Source organism: Heptranchias perlo, unplaced genomic scaffold (assembly GCF_035084215.1).
Source record: "Heptranchias perlo isolate sHepPer1 unplaced genomic scaffold, sHepPer1.hap1 HAP1_SCAFFOLD_156, whole genome shotgun sequence".
In the NCBI taxonomy this organism is placed as follows: domain Eukaryota; kingdom Metazoa; phylum Chordata; class Chondrichthyes; order Hexanchiformes; family Hexanchidae; genus Heptranchias; species Heptranchias perlo.
Window position 1 is genome coordinate 236,746 of NW_027138817.1, and position 21,697 is coordinate 258,442.

At 52.3% G+C, this 21,697-nt stretch overlaps 1 protein-coding gene across 2 annotated transcripts in view; it reads left to right on the forward strand.

Annotated features, from left to right (window-relative positions):
* The first annotated feature begins 12,024 nt into the window (after nucleotides 1-12,024).
* Nucleotides 12,025-21,697, forward strand: part of LOC137309252 (formin-binding protein 4-like) — a 49,018-nt gene continuing 39,345 nt past the window's right edge. The window contains exon 1 of one of the 2 annotated variants that reach the window (XM_067977513.1): nucleotides 12,025-12,488. In XM_067977513.1, the coding sequence (XP_067833614.1) occupies nucleotides 12,386-12,488 (103 nt within the window). In that variant the 5' untranslated portion in view covers nucleotides 12,025-12,385. The remainder of the gene's footprint in view (nucleotides 12,489-21,697) is intronic. The other variant, XM_067977512.1, reaches the window with a different exon arrangement.

A 21,697-nucleotide genomic window follows, 5' to 3' on the forward strand; every position in this document is an offset into this window, starting at 1 on the left:
CTGGAACTCACTGCCTGAGAGGGTTGTGGAGGCAGGAACCCTCACAACATTCAAGAAGCATTTGGATGAGCACTTGAAATGCCATAGCCAACAAGGCTACGGTCCAAATGCTGGAATATGGGATTAGATTAGACTGGGCTTGATGGCCGGCGCGGACACGATGGGCCGAAGGGCCTCTATCCGTGCTGTATAACTCTATGACTCTATGACTCTATGACCTCCTGTTCAACACAGGCCCTGATCATCCTCCACCTCCTCCTCTTCAACACAGGCCCTGATCCTCCTCCACCTCCTCCTCTTCAACACAGGCCCTGATCATCCTCCACCTCCTCCTCTTCAACACAGTCCCTGATCCTCCTCCACCTCCTCCTCTTCAACACAGTCCCTGATCCTCCTCCATCTCCTCCTCTTCAACACAGACCCTGATCATCCTCCACCTCCTCCTCTTCAACACAGACCCTGATCATCCTCCACCTCCTCCTCTTCAACACAGACCCTGATCATCCTCCACCTCCTCCTCTTCAACACAGGCCCTGATCCTCCTCCACCTCCTCCTCTTCAACACAGGCCCTGATCATCCTCCACCTCCTCCTCTTCAACACAGACCCTGATCCTCCTCCACCTCCTCCTCTTCAACACAGACCCTGATCATCCTCCACCTCCTCCTCTTCAACACAAGCCCTGATCATCCTCCACCTCCTCCTCTTCAACACAGACCCTGATCATCCTCCACCTCCTCCTCTTCAACACAGGCCCTGATCATCCTCCACCTCCTCCTCTTCAACACAGACCCTGATCATCCTCCACCTCCTCCTCTTCAACACAGACCCTGATCCTCCACCATCTCATCCTCTTCAACACAGACCCTGATCATCCTCCACCTCCTCCTCTTCAACACAGACTCTGATCATCCTCCATCTCCTCCTCTTCAACACAGACCCTGATCCTCCTCCACCTCCTCCTCTTCAACACAGACTCTGATCATCCTCCACCTCTTCCTCTTCAACACAGACCCTGATCCTCCTCCACCTCCTCCTCTTCAACACAGGCCCTGATCATCCTCCACCTCCTCCTCTTCAACACAGACCCTGATCATCCTCCACCTCCTCCTCTTCAACACAGACTCTGATCATCCTCCACCTCCTCCTCTTCAACACCGACCCTGATCCTCCTCCTCCTCCTCCTCTTCAACACAGACCCTGATCGTCCTCCACCTCCTCCTCTTCAACACAGACCCTGATCCTCCTCCACCTCCTCCTCTTCAACACAGACCCTGATCATCCTCCACCACCTCCTCTTCAACACAGACCCTGATCCTCCTCCACCTCCTCCTCTTCAACACAGACCCTGATCCTCCTCCACCTCCTCCTCTTCAACACAGACCCTGATCATCCTCCACCTCCTCCTCTTCAACACAGGCCCTGATCCTCCTCCACCTCCTCCTCTTCAACACAGACCCTGATCATCCTCCACCTCCTCCTCTTCAACACAGACCCTGATCATCCTCCACCTCCTCCTCTTCAACACAGGCCCTGATCATCCTCCACCTCCTCCTCTTCAACACAGACCCTGATCATCCTCCACCTCCTCCTCTTCAACACAGGCCCTGATCATCCTCCACCTCCTCCTCTTCAACACAGGCCCTGATCATCCTCCACCTCCTCCTCTTCAACACAGGCCCTGATCATCCTCCACCTCCTCCTCCTCTTCAACACAGACCCTGATCATCCTCCACCTCCTCCTCTTCAACACAGACCCTGATCATCCTCCACCTCCTCCTCTTCAACACAGACCCTGATCATCCTCCACCTCCTCCTCTTCAACACAGGCCCTGATCATCCTCCACCTCCTCCTCTTCAACACAGACCCTGATCATCCTCCACCTCCTCCTCTTCAACACAGACCCTGTTCCTCCTCCACCTCCTCCTCTTCAACACAGACTCTGATCCTCCTCCACCTCCTCCTCTTCAACACAGACCCTGATCATCCTCCACCTCCTCCTCTTCAACACAGACCCTGATCATCCTCCACCTCCTCCTCTTCAACACAGACCCTGATCATCCTCCACCTCCTCCTCTTCAACACAGGCCCTGATCATCCTCCACCTCCTCCTCTTCAACACAGACCCTGATCCTCCTCCACCTCCTCCTCTTCAACACAGACTCTGATCCTCCTCCACCTCCTCCTCTTCAACACAGACCCTGATCCTCCTCCACCTCCTCCTCTTCAACACAGGCCCTGATCATCCTCCACCTCCTCCTCTTCAACACAGACCCTGATCCTCCTCCACCTCCTCCTCTTCAACACAGACTCTGATCCTCCTCCACCTCCTCCTCTTCAACACAGACCCTGATCCTCCTCCACCTCCTCCTCTTCAACACAGACCCTGATCATCCTCCACCTCCTCCTCTTCAACACAGGCCCTGATCATGCTCCACCTCCTCCTCTTCAACACAGGCCCTGATCATCCTCCACCTCCTCCTCTTCAACACAGGCCCTGATCATCCTCCACCTCCTCCTCTTCAACACAGACCCTGATCATCCTCCACCTCCTCCTCTTCAACACAGACCCTGATCCTCCTCCACCTCCTCCTCTTCAACACAGGCCCTGATCCTCCTCCACCTCCTCCTCCTCTTCAACACAGACCCTGATCATCCTCCACCTCCTCCTCTTCAACACAGGCCCTGATCATCCTCCACCTCCTCCTCTTCAACACAGACCCTGATCATCCTCCACCTCCTCCTCTTCAACACAGACCCTGATCATCCTCCACCTCCTCCTCTTCAACACAGACCCTGATCCTCCTCCACCTCCTCCTCTTCAACACAGACCCTGATCATCCTCCACCTCCTCCTCTTCAACACAGACCCTGATCATCCTCCACCTCCTCCTCTTCAACACCGACCCTGATCCTCCTCCACCTCCTCCTCTTCAACACAGACTCTGATCATCCTCCACCTCCTCCTCTTCAACACAGACCCTGATCATCCTCCACCTCCTCCTCTTCAACACAGACCCTGATCATCCTCCACCTCCTCCTCTTCAACACAGACCCTGATCATCCTCCACCTCCTCCTCTTCAACACAGACCCTGATCATCCTCCACCTCCTCCTCTACAACACAGGCCCTGATCATCCTCCACCTCCTCCTCTTCAACACAGACCCTGATCATCCTCCACCTCCTCCTCTTCAACACAGACCCTGATCATCCTCCACCTCCTCCTCTTCAACACAGGCCCTGATCATCCTCCACCTCCTCCTCTTCAACACAGACCCTGATCATCCTCCACCTCCTCCTCTTCAACACAGACCCTGATCATCCTCCACCTCCTCCTCTTCAACACAGGCCCTGATCATCCTCCACCTCCTCCTCTTCAACACAGACCCTGATCATCCTCCACCTCCTCCTCTTCAACACAGGCCCTGATCCTCCTCCACCTCCTCCTCTTCAACACAGACCCTGATCATCCTCCACCTCCTCCTCTTCAACACAGACCCTGATCATCCTCCACCTCCTCCTCTTCAACACAGGCCCTGATCCTCCTCCACCTCCTCCTCTTCAACACAGGCCCTGATCATCCTCCACCTCCTCCTCTTCAACACAGGCCCTGATCCTCCTCCACCTCCTCCTCTTCAACACAGGCCCTGATCATCCTCCACCTCCTCCTCTTCAACACAGACCCTGATCATCCTCCACCTCCTCCTCTTCAACACAGACCCTGATCATCCTCCACCTCCTCCTCTTCAACACAGACCCTGATCCTCCTCCACCTCCTCCTCTTCAACACAGGCCCTGATCCTCCTCCACCTCCTCCTCTTCAACACAGACCCTGATCATCCTCCACCTCCTCCTCTTCAACACAGACCCTGATCCTCCTCCACCTCCTCCTCTTCAACACAGGCCCTGATCCTCCTCCACCTCCTCCTCTTCAACACAGACCCTGATCCTCCTCCACCTCCTCCTCTTCAACACAGACCCTGATCCTCCTCCACCTCCTCCTCTTCAACACAGACCCTGATCATCCTCCACCTCCTCCTCTTCAACACAGACCCTGATCATCCTCCACCTCCTCCTCTTCAACACAGACCCTGATCATCCTCCACCTCCTCCTCTTCAACACAGACCCTGATCATCCTGCACCTCCTCCTCTTCAACACAGACCCTGATCATCCTCCACCTCCTCCTCTTCAACACAGACCCTGATCATCCTCCTCCACCTCCTCTTCAACACAGACCCTGATCCTCCTCCACCTCCTCCTCTTCAACACAGACCCTGATCCTCCTCCACCTCCTCCTCTTCAACACAGACCCTGATCATCCTCCACCTCCTCCTCTTCAACACAGACTCTGATCCTCCTCCACCTCCTCCTCTTCAACACAGGCCCTGATCATCCTCCACCTCCTCCTCTTCAACACAGACCCTGATCCTCCTCCACCTCCTCCTCTTCAACACAGACCCTGATCATCCTCCACCTCCTCCTCTTCAACACAGACCCTGATCCTCCTCCACCTCCTCCTCTTCAACACAGGCCCTGATCATCCTCCACCTCCTCCTCTTCAACACAGACTCTGATCCTCCTCCACCTCCTCCTCTTCAACACAGACCCTGATCATCCTCCACCTCCTCCTCTTCAACACAGACCCTGATCATCCTCCACCTCCTCCTCTTCAACACAGACTCTGATCCTCCTCCACCTCCTCCTCTTCAACACAGACCCTGATCATCCTCCACCTCCTCCTCTTCAACACAGGCCCTGATCCTCCTCCACCTCCTCCTCTTCAACACAGACCCTGATCATCCTCCACCTCCTCCTCTTCAACACAGGCCCTGATCCTCCTCCACCTCCTCTTCAACACAGACCCTGATCATCCTCCACCTCCTCCTCTTCAACAGAAGCCCTGATCATCCTCCACCTCCTCCTCTTCAACACAGACCCTGATCATCCTCCACCTCCTCCTCTTCAACACAGACCCTGATCCTCCTCCACCTCCTCCTCTTCAACACAGACCCTGATCCTCCTCCACCTCCTCCTCTTCAACACAGACCCTGATCCTCCTCCACCTCCTCCTCTTCAACACAGACCCTGATCCTCCTCCACCTCCTCCTCTTCAACACAGACCCTGATCATCCTCCACCTCCTCCTCTTCAACACAGACTCTGATCATCCTCCACCTCCTCCTCTTCAACACAGACTCTGATCATCCTCCACCTCCTCCTCTTCAACACAGACCCTGATCATCCTCCACCTCCTCCTCTTCAACACAGACCCTGATCCTCCTCCACCTCCTCCTCTTCAACACAGACCCTGATCATCCTCCACCTCCTCCTCTTCAACACAGACCCTGATCATCCTCCACCTCCTCCTCTTCAACACAGACCCTGATCCTCCTCCACCTCCTCCTCTTCAACACAGACTCTGATCATCCTCCACCTCCTCCTCTTCAACACAGGCCCTGATCATCCTCTACCTCCTCCTCTTCAACACAGGCCCTGATCATCCTCCACCTCCTCCTCTTCAACACAGACCCTGATCATCCTCCACCTCCTCCTCTTCAACACAGACCCTGATCATCCTCCACCTCCACCTCTTCAACACAGACCCTGATCATCCTCCACCTCCTCCTCTTCAACACAGACCCTGATCCTCCTCCACCTCCTCCTCTTCAACACAGACCCTGATCATCCTCCACCTCCTCCTCTTCAACACAGGCCCTGATCATCCTCCACCTTCTCCTCTTCAACACAGACCCTGATCATCCTCCACCTCCTCCTCTTCAACACAGACCCTGATCATCCTCCACCTCCTCCTCTTCAACACAGGCCCTGATCATCCTCCACCTCCTCCTCTTCAACACAGGCCCTGATCCTCCTCCACCTCCTCCTCTTCAACACAGGCCCTGATCATCCTCCACCTCCTCCTCTTCAACACAGACCCTGATCATCCTCCACCTCCTCCTCTTCAACACAGACCCTGATCATCCTCCACCTCCTCCTCTTCAACACAGGCCCTGATCATCCTCCACCTCCTCCTCTTCAACACAGGCCCTGATCATCCTCCACCTCCTCCTCTTCAACACAGACTCTGATCATCCTCCACCTCCTCCTCTTCAACACAGGCCCTGATCATCCTCCACCTCCTCCTCTTCAACACAGGCCCTGATCATCCTCCACCTCCTCCTCTTCAACACAGACCCTGATCATCCTCCACCTCCACCTCTTCAACACAGACCCTGATCATCCTCCACCTCCTCCTCTTCAACACAGACCCTGATCATCCTCCACCTCCTCCTCTTCAACACAGACCCTGATCATCCTCCACCTCCTCCTCTTCAACACAGACCCTGATCCTCCTCCACCTCCACCTCCTCCTCTTCAACACAGGCCCTGATCATCCTCCACCTCCTCCTCTTCAACACAGGCCCTGATCATCCTCCACCTCCTCCTCTTCAACACAGGCCCTGATCCTCCTCCACCTCCTCCTCTTCAACACAGACCCTGATCATCCTCCACCTCCTCCTCTTCAACACAGACCCTGATCATCCTCCACCTCCTCCTCTTCAACACAGACCCTGATCATCCTCCACCTCCTCCTCTTCAACACAGACCCTGATCATCCTCCTCCTCCTCCTCTTCAACACAGACCCTGATCCTCCTCCACCTCCTCCTCTTCAACACAGACCCTGATCCTCCTCCACCTCCTCCTCTTCAACACAGTCCCTGATCCTCCTCCACCTCCTCCTCTTCAACACAGACCCTGATCATCCTCCTCCTCCTCCTCTTCAACACAGGCCCTGATCATCCTCCACTTCCCCACCCCCTTCATCAAAGTCCCTGATCCTCCTCCACCTCAGCACAGGCCCTGATCCTCCTTCAATTCCTCTTATTGGTTGTTTCAGAATGATGTTTTGTAATTTTCTTTGTTATAAATAAACTGAAATCCTGTTGGTCTGTTATAATTATTGATCAATCTTCAAACAGTGGAGGCCCCACTGCTGTGTGAGTGGGACTGAAGTCTCCTGATACACACACACAATTTCCTGAATTAGTGACAAACCCTGCCCCTCAGACAATGGAATTCCTGACTGGATCAGGATTGTATTTTATTTACAGAAACAGTTCCCATTCTCTAACACACAGAGTACCTTGGAATAAATTTACTGCACACACCACTGACTGGATAGAACCCAACCCTGGCCTGGTGATTGGAACAATAGCACTCTCTCTGTACAGGTAATACATGGGCTGATTTTCCTGGCCGCCCTCTGTCCCAGCACTGCACAGATGCTCCACTCGTGCACACTAAGCTGCAGCCCCATGTGGTGAACTGGGACATTAACATGGTCCAGCCCCAACCCCCAGTGTGGGTCCCATCCCAGCCTGGGCCTGACTCCAGCAAACGGGGGAGACCTGCAGCTCCAGGTCTGGTCACAACCCCCAGTGCAGGTCACATCACTGGCAGGGATTCGCAGCGGCAAACGGGGGAGGCCCGGTCGCCCGACTTGATGATGCTGCTGCTGAGGTAGAGCACGGGCCGAAGATCTCAGGGCAGCTGAAAATAAATTCTTCTCTTCTTATTCAGAGAGCCCTGGTGATGCAGACTGAAAAATACGGTGGGGGGACACAGCTCCCAGAAGAGGAGACTGAGCCTCCAAAACAGGAGAGGCACATCTCCCAGAGCAGCATCGACAAAACTTCTAAAAAAACTCCCAAAAGAGGAGGGGACACAACCCCAAAATAGTGGGAGACACAGCTTCTAAAAGAGGGGAGACACAGCTCCCAAAAGTGGAGGTAACACCACCCCCAAAAGAGGGGAGACACAGCTCCCAAAAGAGGGGGTAAAGAATTCCAAAGATTCACGACCCTCTGGGAGAAGAAATTCTTCCTCATTTCTGTCTTAAATGGGCGACCCCTTATTCTGAGACTATGTCCCTTAGTTTTCGATTCCCCCATGAGGGGTAACATCCTCTCAGCATCTACCCTATCGAGTCCCCTCAGAATCTTGTATGTTTCAATAAGATCTCCTCTCATTCATCTAAACTCCAATGAGTATAGACCCAATCTGTTCAATCTTTCCTCATAAGGCAACCCTCCCATACCCGGAATCAACCTAGTGAACCATCTCTGAACTGCCTCCAATGCAAATATGTCCTTCCTTAAATAAGGGCACCAGAACTATACGCAGTACTCCAGGTGTGGTCTCACCAGCACCCTGTACAGTTGTAGCATGACTTCCCTGCTTTTATACTCCATCCCCCTAGAAATAAAGGCCAATATTTCATTTGCCTTCTGGATTACCTGCTGCACCTGTATGTTGACTTTTTGTGTTTCATGTACGAGGACACCCAGATCCCTCTGTACCGCAGCATTTTGTAATATTTCTCCATTCAAATTATATTTTGCTTTTTTATTTTTCCTCCCAAAGTGGATGACTTCACATTTTCCCACATTATATTCCATCTGCCAAATTTTTGCCCATTCGCTTAACCTGTCACTATCCCTCTGCAGACACTTTGTGTCCTCATCGCAACTTGCTTTTCCATCTATCTTTGTATCATCAGCAAATTTGGCCACAAGACACTCTGTTCCTTCATCCAAGTCATTGATATATATTATAAATAGTTGATCCCTGTGGCACCCCACTAGTTACAGATTGCCATTTTGAAAATGACTCTTTTATCCTGACTCTTTGTTTTCTGTGAGTTAGCCAATCCTCTATCCATGCCAGTATGTTACCCTCAACACCATGAGCTCTTATCTTGTGCAGTAATCTTTTATGTGGCACCTTATCGAATGCCTTTTGGAAATCCAAATATTCTGCATCCATTGGTTCCCCTTTATCCACCCTGCCCATTACTTCCTCAAAGAACTCTAATAAATTTGTCAGACACGATTTCCCCTTCATAAAACCACGTTGACTCTCCTTGATTGTATTATGAGTCTCCAAAAGTCCTGCTACTACTTCCTTAATAATGGATTCTAGCATTTTCCCAATGACAGACGTTAGGCTAACTGGTCCATAGTTACCTGCTTTCCGTCTCACTCCCTTCTTGAATAGGGGTGTTACGTTTGCGGTTTTCCAATCCGCTGGGACCTTTCCAGAATCTAGAGAATTCTGGAAGATTACAACCAATGCATCCACTATCTCTGTAGCCACTTCCTTTAAGACTCTCAGATGCAAGCCATCAGGTCCAGGGGACTTGTCAGCCTTTGGACCCATTAGTTTTCCTAGTACATTTTCTCTAGTGATAGTGATTGTTTTTAGTTCCTCCCTCCCCTTTGCCCCTTGATTTTCTACTATTATTGGTATGTTGTTAGTGTCTTCTACTGTGAAGACAGATACAAAATATCTGTTCAATTCCTCTGCCATTTCCTTGTTTTCCATTATTATTTCCCCAGTCTCATCCTCTAAGGGACCAATGTTTACTTTAGCTACCCTCTTCCTTTTTATATACTTGTAGAAGCTTCTACTGTCAGTTTTTATATTTCTTGCTAGTTTACTCTCATAATTTATTTTCTCCCTCTTTATTATTCTTTTAGTCATCCTTTGCTGGTTTTTAAAGTTTTCCCAATCTTCAGGCTTACCAGTAATCATTGCCATGTTGTATGCTTTTTCTTTTAACCTGATACCATTGTTGACTTCCTTAGTTAGCCATGGTTGGTTCACCCTTTTTGTGGAGTCTTTCCTCCTCACAGGGGTATATTTTTGTTGCGAGTCATAAAATATCTTTTTAAATGTTTGCCACTGCTAATCCACCATCATACCATCTAATCTGTTTACCCAGTCCACTTTAGCCAATTCCGCCCTCATTCCTTTATGGCAACAATCGCCAGACAGGAGGGTTCCCTCCCAGTCGAGGAACACTTCAGCAGTCAAGGACATTCAGCCACCGACCTTCAGGTAAGCGTACTCCAAGGCGGCCTTCGAGACACACGACAACGCAAAATCGTCGAGCAGAAATTGATAGCCAAGTTCCGCACCCATGAGGACGGCCTCAACCGGGATCTTGGGTTCATGTCACGCTACACGTTACCCCACCAGCGAACAAATGTTATCTGTTTTTAATACAACGGGTCATTTTGCTGTCTTTTCGATGTTTCTGCCTCTCTCTTTTTTTTGGTGGTTTGTATATTCGGAGACCTTGTAGGTAACACCTGTCTGTCTGCACACTGATTGCCTTGGCAACGGGCAGTTGAAAACACTGTCTGTAATCACCAAGTATTGTTCTGTGATTTATAAATGTGAAAGATTCGAGGATTTCATTTCCACAACATTCACCTGAGGAAGGAGGAAGTCTCCGAAAGCTTGTGAATTTCAAATAAAATTGCTGGACTATAACTTGGTGTTGTAAAATTGTTTACAATTGTCAACCCCAGTCCATCACCGGCATCTCCACATCATGCCATTACCTAGTTATCGATTACCGTATCATCGATCTGCCATTACCTAGTTATCGATTACCGTATCATCAGTGTCTGAGTGTAATGGGCCCAAATCTCTCTTGTACTTAAAATATTTAGAAAAACGTTCATTATTAGCCTCCATATTACTTACATGGATTTTTTGTATTCCCTTACTGCGGCTCATAATATTTTCTGTGTCCCTTTGCTTTCTCTATTTCTCCCAGTCTGCTGGAGGACCACTTTTCTTTCTGTTTGTGAGAGATGCGAAGATGTGTCTGAGGGAATGGTTCACACCCGAACACGGTGAGGGGGGAGTCAGGTTCAGGGTTCACACCTGAACACAGGGGGGTCAGGTTCAGGGTTCACACCCGAACACAGGGGAGTCAGGTTCAGGGTTCACACCTGAGCATAGGGGGCGTCAGGTTCAGGGTTCACACTGAACACAGTGGGGGTCAGGTTCAGGGTTCACACCCGAACACAGGGGAGTCAGGTTCAGGGTTCACACCCGAGCATAGGGGGGTCAGGTTCAGGGTTCACACTGAACACAGTGGGGGTCAGGTTCAGGGTTCACACCCAAAAACGTGGGGGGGGGATCAGGTTCAGGGTTCACACTGAACACAGTGGAGGTCAGGTTCAGGGTTCACACCCAAAAACGTGAGGGGGGGATCAGGTTCAGGGTTCACACCCAAACACGGGGTGGGGGGGGGATCAGGTTCAGGGTTCACACCTGAACACGGGGGGGGGGGGGGGAGGGGGGGATCAAGTTCAGGGTTCACACCTGAACACGGGGGTCAGATTCAGGGTTCACACCCAAACTCGGGGGGGGGGGGGGTTCAGGTTCAGGGTTCACACCTGAACACAGGGGGGTCAGATTCAGGGTTCACACCCAAACACGGGTGGGGGGGGGGGGTCAGGTTCAGGGTTCACACCTGAACACGGGGGGGGGGGGGGAGGGGGGGGATCAAGTTCAGGGTTCACACCTGAACACAGGGGGGTCAGATTCAGGGTTCACACCCAAACTCGGGGGGGGGGGGGGGTCAGGTTCAGGGTTCACACCTGAACACAGGGGGGTCAGATTCAGGGTTCACACCCAAACACGGGTGGGGGGGGGGTCAGATTCAGGGTTCACACCTGAACACAGGGGGGTCAGATTCAGGGTTCACACCTGAACACGGTGGGGGGGGGGGTCAGGTTCAGGGTTCACACCTGAACACGGTGGGGAGAGGGGGTTCAGGTTCAGGGTTCACACCTGAACACGGTGGGGAGAGGGGGTTCAGGTTCAGGGTTCACACCTGAACACGGTGGGGAGAGGGGGTTCAGGTTCAGGGTTCACACCTGAACACGGTGGGGGGGGGGGGTCAGGTTCAGGGTTCACACCCAAACACGGGTGGGGGGGGGTCAGGTTCAGGGTTCACACCTGAACATGGTGGGGGGGGGGGGGTCAGGTTCAGGGTTCACACCTGAACACAGGGGGGGGAGGTCGGATTTTGGTCTCCAAGGACCCGACGTATGACGCACTCACGCCAGACGGCGCTGGCCAAGCCCGCGCAGCGCAAGCCGGCCGCGTTGAACGTGATGATGTCATCTACAAATGTGTTTACGCGCTGACGTATGACGCATTCTGCACCGTTGGATTTGGTGCCCGGAGTCCGTGTGAAGGAGGCCCGGCGGCGGCCTGGTCCGAGCCCGGAGTCCGTGTGAAGGAGGCCCGGCGGCGGCCTGGTCCGAGCCCGGAGTCCGTGTGAAGGAGGCCCGGCGGCGGCCTGGTCCGAGCCCGGAGTCCGTGTGAAGGAGGCCCGGCGGCGGCCTGGTCCGAGCCCGGAGTCCGTGTGAAGGAGGCCCGGCGGCGGCCTGGTCCGAGCCCGGAGTCCGTGTGAAGGAGGACCGGCGGCGGCGGCGGCCTGGTCCGAGCCCGGAGTCCGTGTGAAGGAGGCCCGGCGGCGGCGGCGGCGGCCTGGTCCGAGCCCGGAGGCCGGTCTGATGGGGAAGAAGACGCGGATCAATCTACAGCAGAGCAGGCGGCGGCCCATCCTCCAGCTGGAGTCCGGCCACAGGAAGGAGGAGCGGGGCTCGGGCTCGGAGGGTGAGCCGGGCCGGGGAGGGGAGGGGAGGCCGGGGAGGGGAGGGGAGGCCGGGGAGGGGAGGGGAGGGGGGGCCGGGGTTAGCGGGCGGGTGGGCGGATTTGCGAGGCTGCTGAACCCGCGGGACTCGTGGCCCCACAGGGCGAGTGTGTGACAGATACCCGGTGAGTGGGCGGGGGCCGGGCCCCGGGGTGGGGGCGGAGAGGGTGACACCGGCCCTGGGCAGAGCTCGAGTATCGGAAGAGCGAGCACTTGTGGCCCGAGTAGGAAGAGCCCGTCCGGACCCGCCGGCCCCCCCTCCCCCCGCCGGCCCCCCTCCCCCCGTCCGGACCCGCCGGCCCCCCTCCCCCCGTCCGGACCCGCCGGCCCCCCTCCCCCCGTCCGGACCCGCCGGCCCCCCTCCCCCCGTCCGGACCCGCCGGCCCCCCTCCCCCCGTCCGGACCCGCCGGCCCCCCTCCCCCCGTCCGGACCCGCCGGCCCCCCTCCCCCCGTCCGGACCCGCCGGCCCCCCTCCCCCCGTCCGGACCCGCCGGCCCCCCTCCCCCCGTCCGGACCCGCCGGCCCCCGTCCGGACCCCCATCATATCTGATCTGCCCCCCCCCCCCCCCCAATCCCTTAATACATTTACCCAACAAATATCGATCGATATCAGTCTGCAAAGTGCCAATTGATCCTCAGCCTTGGTGTTTTTTGGGGGGGGGATTCCAAGTTTCCTCTGCTCTGTGGGAAGATGTGCTTCCTAATTTCACTCCCAAAGTGTCTAGCTCCAAGTTTAAGATTGTGCCCCCACTACAGCAGATAGCTTCTACCCTATCACATCCTTCAATCACACCTTTTTTTTATTCGTTCATGGGATGTGGGCGTCGCTGGCGAGGCCGGCATTTATTGCCCATCCCTAATTGCCCTCGAGAAGGTGGTGGTGAGCCGCCTTCTTGAACCGCTGCAGTCCGTGTGGTGACGGTTCTCCCACAGTGCTGTTAGGAAGGGAGTTCCAGGATTTTGACCCAGCGACGATGAAGGAACGGCGATATATTTCCAAGTCGGGATGGTGTGAGACTTGGAGGGGAACGTGCAGGTGGTGTTGTTCCCATGTGCCTGCTGCTCTTGTCCTTCTAAGTGGTAGAGGTCGCGGGTTTGGGAGGTGCTGTCGAAGAAGCCTTGGCGAGTTGCTGCAGTGCATCCTGTGGATGGTACACACTGCAGCCACAGTGCGCCGGTGGTGAAGGGAGTGAATGTTTAGGGTGGTGGATGGGGTGCCAATCAAGTGGGCTGCTTTGTCCTGGATGGTGTCGAGCTTCTTGAGTGTTGTTGGAGCTGCACTCATCCAGGCAAGTGGAGAGTATTCCATCACACTCCTGACTTGTGCCTTGTAGATGGTGGAAAGGCTTTGGGGAGTCAGGAGGTGAGTCACTCGCCGCAGAATACCCAGCCTCTGGCCTGCTCGTGTGGCCACAGTATTTATATGGCTGTTCCAGTTAAGTTTCTGGTCAATGGTGACCCCCAGGATGATGATTGTGGGGGATTCGGCGATGGTAATGCCATTGAATGTCATGGGGAGGTGGTTAGACCCTCTCTTGTTGGAGATGGTCATTGCCTGGCACTTAAGTGGCAAGTAACATTCATGCCAGACATCAGCCCAAGCCTGGATGTTGTCCAGGTCTTGCTGCATGCGGGCTCGGACTGCTTAATTATCTGAGGGGTTGCGAATGGAACTGAACATTGTGCAATCGTCAGCGAATATCCCCATTTCTGACCTTACGATGGAGGGAAGGTCATTGATGAAGCAGCTGAAGATGGTTGGGCCGAGGACACTGCCCTGAGGAATTCCTGCAGCAATGCCCTGGGGCTGAGATGATTGGCCTCCAACAACCACTACCATCTTCCTTTATGCGAAGTATGACTCCAGCCACTGGAGAATTTTCCCCCTGATTCCCATTGACTTCAATTTTACTAGGGCTCCTTGGTGCCACACTCGGTCAAATGCTGCCTTGAAGTCAAGGGCAGTCACTCTCACCTCACCTCTGGAATTCAGCTCTTTTGTCCACGTTTGGACCAAGGCTGTAATGAGGTCTGGAGCCGAGTGGTCCTGGCGGAACCCAAACTGAGCATTGGTGAGCAGGTTATTGGTGAGTAAGTGCCGCTTGATAGCACTGTCGACGACACCTTCCATCACTTTGCTGATGATTGAGAGTCGTTTGATGGGGCAGTAATTGGCTGGATTGGATTTGTTCTGCTTTTTGTGGACAGGACATACCTGGGCAATTTTCCACATTGTCGGGTAGATGCCAGTGTTGTAGCTGTACTGGAACAGTTTAGCTTGAGGCGCGGCTAGTTCTGGAGCACAAGTCTTCAGCACTACAGCTGGGATGTTGTCGGGGCCCATAGTCTTTGCTGTATCCAGTGCACTCAGCCATTCATATCACGTGGAGTGAATCGAATTGGCTGAAGACTGGCTTCTGTGATGGTGGGGATATCGGGAGGAGGCCGAGATGGATCATCCGTTCGGCACTTCTGGCTGAAGATGGTTGCAAACGCTTCAGCCTTGTCTTTTGCACTCACGTGCTGGACTCTGCCATCATTGAGGATGGGGATGTTTGCAGAGCCGCCTCCTCCCGTTAGTTGTCTAATTGTCCACCATCATTGACCTTGATTCGAGTACCCTTTAATCTGCAGCAATGTCTGAGTTGCACCCCCAGCCACTCGTATCCCTCTGTTGGAGGTCAGGACTGTGGCTTTAATTAGATAGAGTAAAGCTCCCTCTACACTGCCCCATCAAACACTCCCAGGTAGGTTAAGCATGTGAAGCCCCCAACCCTGCCTCACCCAATATCTACAATCCCAGAAGACTGCCCCTCATTGCATCAATGTTGACCCCATTTGGTGCTGAGTTGTGGCTATTTTTATGCTGTCGATTCACAAAAATTATTGAGACTGTCCTCATCTTAGGGTACTGACAACCAGTAATGAGGGAGTGAACGCAACTGCATTCTAAACGACTCCTCTGTCCCACCTGTCATCAGTTTTTATGATGCCAGATATGTTCACAGCTTCAGATAACTGAATAAACTGCTTCGAGCTCCCTGTCACGGACCTCATTGAAACCCCCTTGTAACATAATCCGAGCCATCAGAAAATACGGTGTGTGGGCTTTGGTTTACCGCTGGTGTAAGACACTAACATCACGCTCGTTGTCGGAGCCTGACTGGCCCGGAGAAGTGCACAGAACAGATTTGTTGGGCAGTTTCTAGTGTTGAAGGAAAGAACTTGCATTTATATAGTGACTTTCAGCCCTCAGGACGTCCCAAAGAAATACAGCCAATGAAGTACTTTTTGAAGTGTAGCCACTGTTGTAATACAGGAAACATGGCAGCTAATTTGTGCACAGTAAGATTGAGGGATAAATGTTGGCCAGGACATTAGGCGAACTCCCCATTCTTCTTAGTGATGTTTGTTGAGGGATAAATATTGTCCAGAACACTGAGGAGAACTCTTCGAATAGTGCAGTGGGATCTTTTGCGTCCACCTGAGAGGGCAGATGGGGCCTCCGTTTAACGTCTCATCCAAAAGATGGCACCTCTGACAATGCAGCACTCCCTCAGTACTGCAGTGGAGTGTCAGCCTGCAGTCTCTGGAGTGGCTACACGGGTTGCATTAAATGTGTGTGGAACCATTCTGAAACCGTTTACATTCCTGGTGAAAATCTTGGGTCAGGGCCTGGATTTAGACCCATGTTTATGGTTTTAAACTTACTGACTCCCTCTGGTACCTAATGTGATGTTTCCAGTGGATAACATCAGGACATTGCTCGACGATGGTGTCACAGTGCTGGAGGTGAGCAGTGCGTTGCTCAAGACCTATTCTCAGACGAGGCATTGTTCACTCATTCTCACCCCATTATCCGTCCCTCGCCACCCTCCAATGTGAAGGATGGTAAAAGATTCCAGCTTGCACCTAGCAAAATTATAGGCCAGACAGACTGGTGAAATGGGCAGACACATGGCAGATGAAATTTAATGCGGAGAAGTGTGAATTGATACATTTTGATGGGAAGAATGAGGAGAGGCAAAACAAACTAAATGGTATAATTTTAAAGATGGTGCAGGAACAGAGAGACCTGGGGGTGTATGTACACAAAACTTTGGTGGCAGAACAAGTTGAGAAGGCTGTTCAAAAAGCATATGGGATCCTGCGCTTCATTAATAGAGGCACAGAGTACAAAGCAAGGAAGTTATGCTAAACCTGTATAAAACACTGGTTAGGCCTCAGCTGGAGTGTTGTGTCCAATTCAGGGCACCACCCTTTAGGAAGGATGTGAAGACCTTAGAGAGGGTGCAGAAGAGATTTACTAGAATGGTTCCAGGGACTTCAGTTACGTGGATAGACTGGAGAAGCTGGGGTTCTCCTGAGAGCAGAGAAGGTTAATGTTAATTTGATAGAGGTGTTAAAACTGTTCATGATTTTGAATAGAGTAAATAAGGAGAAACTGTTTCCAGTGGCAGAAGTGTCAGTAACCAGAGGACACAGATTTAAGGTAATTGGCAAAAGAGCCAGAGGTGACATGAGGAAACATTTTTTTATGCAGTGAGTTGTTATGATCTGGAATGCACTGCCTGAGAGGGCGGTGGAAGCAGATTCAATAATAACTTTCAAAAGGGAATTGGATAAATACTTGAAGGGAAAAAATTGCAGGGGAATGGGACTAATTGGATAGCCCTTTCAAAGAGTAGGCACGATGGGCTGAATGGCCACCTCCTGTGCTGTATCATAATATATTATGAACTCACTCCTGGTTATCTATTCTATATATAAACCCCCCCGAACCCCTCGATTAGATTCCAGTCTGTAACTCACTCCCGGGTATCTGTTATTCTATATATAAACCCCCCGAACCCCTCGATTAGATTCCAGCCTGTAACTCACTCCCGGGTATCTGTTATTCTATATATAAACCCCCCGAACCCCTCGATTAGATTCCAGCCTGTAACTCACTCCCGGGTATCTGTTATTCTATATATAAACCCCCTGAACCCCTCGATGAGATTCCAGCCTGTAACTCACTCCCGGGTATCTGTTATTCTATATATAAACCCCCTGAACCCCTCGATGAGATTCCAGCCTGTAACTCACTCCCGGGTATCTGTTATTCTATATATAAACCCCCCGAACCCCTCGATTAGATTCCAGTCTGTAACTCACTCCCGGGTATCTGTTATTCTATATATAAACCCCCCGAACCCCTCGATGAGATTCCAGCCTGTAACTCACTCCCGGGTATCTGTTATTCTATATATAAACCACCCGAACCCCTCGATGAGATTCCAGCCTGTAACTTACTCCCGGGTATCTGTTATTCTATATAAAATGCATGTATATGGTGTTGTGTTCTATGGTTTATTGTTACACTGTAGTAGCCCAGATTCTGGATATATACTTGTCGCTGTTTTGGAGTTCCCTGTGTCTTAAATTGATATTTTTTATTCCTGCTCCCTGCTTTCATCTCCCCCAGAAGTGACGGATGGCTGCATTTGGCAGAGCTGCGGGCAGCTGAGAGTCCATACATCGAGAGGATCACGGGTTTCTCTTCTCCTGTAGTCCCAGGCCTGGGCTGTGTGACCCCCCCCCCCCCCCCCCCACCAGTCCCTGCAGCAGTCTCAGTTTGACACCTCTCAAGGACCCAGCGAGACGTGCCACTGGTGGGACTGGCAGTTATAATCACACATGGGTACGGTAGCATAGTGGTTATGTTACTGGGCTAGTAATCCAGAGGCCTGGACTAAAATCCAGAGTCATGAGTTCAAATCCCGCCACGGCAGCTGGCGAATTTAAATTCAATTAATTAATTAAATTCAATTAATTAAATAAAAATCTGGAATTAAAATACTAGTATCAGTAATGATGGCCATGAAACTACCGGATTGTCGTAAAAACCCATCTGGTTCATTAATGCCCTTACCCGGTCTGGCCTATATGTGACTCCAGACCCACAGCAATGTGGTTGATTCTTAATTGCCCTCTGAAATGGCCTAGCAGGCCACTCAGTTGTAAAATCTCGCTACGAAAAGTCATAATAAGAATAAAACCGGACGGACCACCCGGCATCGGACCACTAGGCACCGGACACGACAACGGCAAAACACCAAGCCCAGTCGACCCTGCAAGGTCTTCCTTACTAACATCTGGGGACTTGTGCCAAAATTGGGAGAGCTGTCCCACAGACTAGTCAAGCAACAGCCTGACATAGCCATACTTACAGAATCATACCTTTCAGCCAACGTCCCAGACTCTTCCATCACCATCCCTGGGTATGTCCTGTCCCACCAGCAGGACAGACCCACCAGAGGTGGCGGTACAGTGATATACAGTCAGGAGGGAGTGGCCCTGGGAGTCCTCAACATTGACTCTGGACCCCATGAAATCTCATGGCATCAGGTCAAACATGGGCAAGGATTACCACCTACCGTCCTCCCTCAGCTGATGAATCAGTCCTCCTCCATGTTGAACACCACTTGGAGGGAGCACTGAGGGTAGCAAGGGCACAAAATGTACTCTGGGTGGGGGACTTCAATGTCCATCACCAAGAGTGGCTCGGTAGCACCACTACTGACCGAGCTGGCCGAGTCCTGAAGGACATAGCTGCTAGACTGGGCCTGCGGCAGGTGGTGAGCGAACCAACACGAGGGAAAAACTTACTTGACCTCGTCCTCACCAATCTACCTGTCGCAAATGCATCTGTCCATGACAGTATTGGTAGGAGTGACCACCGCACAGTCCTCGTGGAGATGAAATCCCGTCTTCGCACTGAGGACACCATCCAACGTGTTGTGTGGCACTACCACCGTGCTAAATGGGATAGATTCAGAACAGATCTAGCAGCTCAAAACTGGGCATCCATGAGGCGCTGTGGGCCATCAGCAGCAGCAGAATTGTATTCCAGCACAATCTGTAACCTCATGGCCCGGCATATTCCTCACTCTACCATTACCAACAAGCCAGGGGATCAACCCTGGTTCAATGAAGAGTGTAGAAGAGCATGCCAGGAGCAGCACCAGGCGTACCTAAAAATGAGGTGCCAACCTGGTGAAGCTACAACTCAGGACTACGTGCATGCTAAACAGCGGAAGCAACATGCTATAGACAGAGCTAAGCGATTCCACAACCAACGGATCAGATCAAAGCTCTGCAGTCCTGCCACATCCAGTCGTGAATGGTGGTGGACAATTAAACAACTAACGGGAGGAGGAGGCTCTGCAAACATCCCCATCCTCAATGATGGCGGAGTCCAGCACGTGAGTGCAAAAGACAAGGCTGAAGCGTTTGCAACCATCTTCAGCCAGAAGTGCCGAGTGGATAATCCATCTCAGCCTCCTCCCGATATCCCCACCATCACGGAAGCCAGTCTTCGGCCAATTCGATTCACTCCACGTGATATCAAGAAACGGCTGAGTGCACTGGATACAGCAAAGGCTATGGGTCCCGACAACATCCCAGCTGTAGTGCTGAAGACTTGTGCTCCAGAACTAGCTGCGCCTCTAGCCAAGCTGTTCCAGTACAGCTACAACACTGGCATCCACCCGACAAGGTGGAAAATTGCCCAGGTATGTCCTGTCCACAAAAAGCAGGACAAATCCAATCCGGCCAATTACCGCCCCATCAGTCTACTCTCAATCATCAGCAAAGTGATGGAAGGTGTCGTCGACAGTGCTATCAAGCGGCACTTACTCACCAATAACCTGCTCACCGATGCTCAGTTTGGGTTCCGCCAGGACCACTCGGCTCCAGACCTCATTACAGCCTTGGTCCAAACATGGACAAAAGAGCTGAATTCCAGAGGTGAGGTGAGAGTGACTGCCCTTGACATCAAGGCAGCTTTTGACCGAGTGTGGCACCAAGGAGCCCTAGTAAAATTGAAGTCCATGGGAATCAGGGGGAAAACTCTCCAGTGGCTGGAGTCATACCTGGCACAAAGGAAGATGGTAGTGGTTGTTGGAGGCCAATCATCTCAGCCCCAGGGCATTGCTGCAGGAGTTCCTCAGGGCAGTGTCCTTGGCCCAACCATCTTCAGCTGCTTCATCAATGACCTTCCCTCCATCATAAGGTCAGAAATGGGGATGTTCGCTGATGACTGCACAGTGTTCAGTTCCATTCGCAACCCCTCAGATAATGAAGCAGTCCGAGCCTGCATGCAGCAAGACCTGGACAACATCCAGGCTTGGGCTCATAAGTGGCAAGTAACATTCGTGCCAGATAAGTGCCAGGCAATGACCATCTCCAACAAGAGAGAGTCTAACCACCTCCTCTTGACATTCAACGGCATTACCATCGCCGAATCCCCCACCATCAACATCCTGGGGGTCACCATTGACCAGAAACTTAACTGGACCAGCCATATAAATACCATGGCTACGAGAGCAGGTCAGAGGCTGGGTATTCTGCGGCGAGTGACTCACCTCCTGACTCCCCAAAGCCTTTCCACCATCTACAAGGCACAAGTCAGGAGTGTGATGGAATACTCTCCACTTGCCTGGATGAGTGCAGCTCCAACAACACTCAAGAAGCTCGACACCATCCAAGATAAAGCAGCCCGCTTGATTGGCACCCCATCCACCACCCTAAACATTCACTCCCTTCACCACCGGCGCACTGTGGCTGCAGTGTGCACCATCCACAGGATGCACTGCAGCAACTCGCCAAGGCTTCTTCGACAGCACCTCCCAAACCCGCGACCTCTACCACCTGGAAAGACAAGGGCAGCAGGCGCATGGGAACAACACCACCTGCACGTTCCCCTCCAAGTCACACACCATCCCGACTTGGAAATATATCGCCTTTCCTTCATCGTCGCTGGGTCAAAATCCTGGAACTCCCTTCCTAACAGGACTGTGGGAGAACCTTCACCACACGGACTGCAGCGGTTCAAGAAGGCGGCTCACCACCACCTTCTCGAGGGCAATTAGGGATGGGCAATAAATGCCGGCCTTGCCAGCGACGCCCACATCCCGTGAACGAATAAAAAAAAACATTGGTGCCATTTCTTCATTTCAAGCATATTTTCTTTACACCCATGTTTCAGTCCTTGTGCTAAGAACCCAGTGTTTTAGTTGATCTCTGTAAATGTGAGCGAGTCTGAAATGGTTTTACCGACAAATGATCAAAATAAACCAACTGTCTGCACCTTGGGGGAATAGGAATAGCCTTTGGTTTGCCCACGTT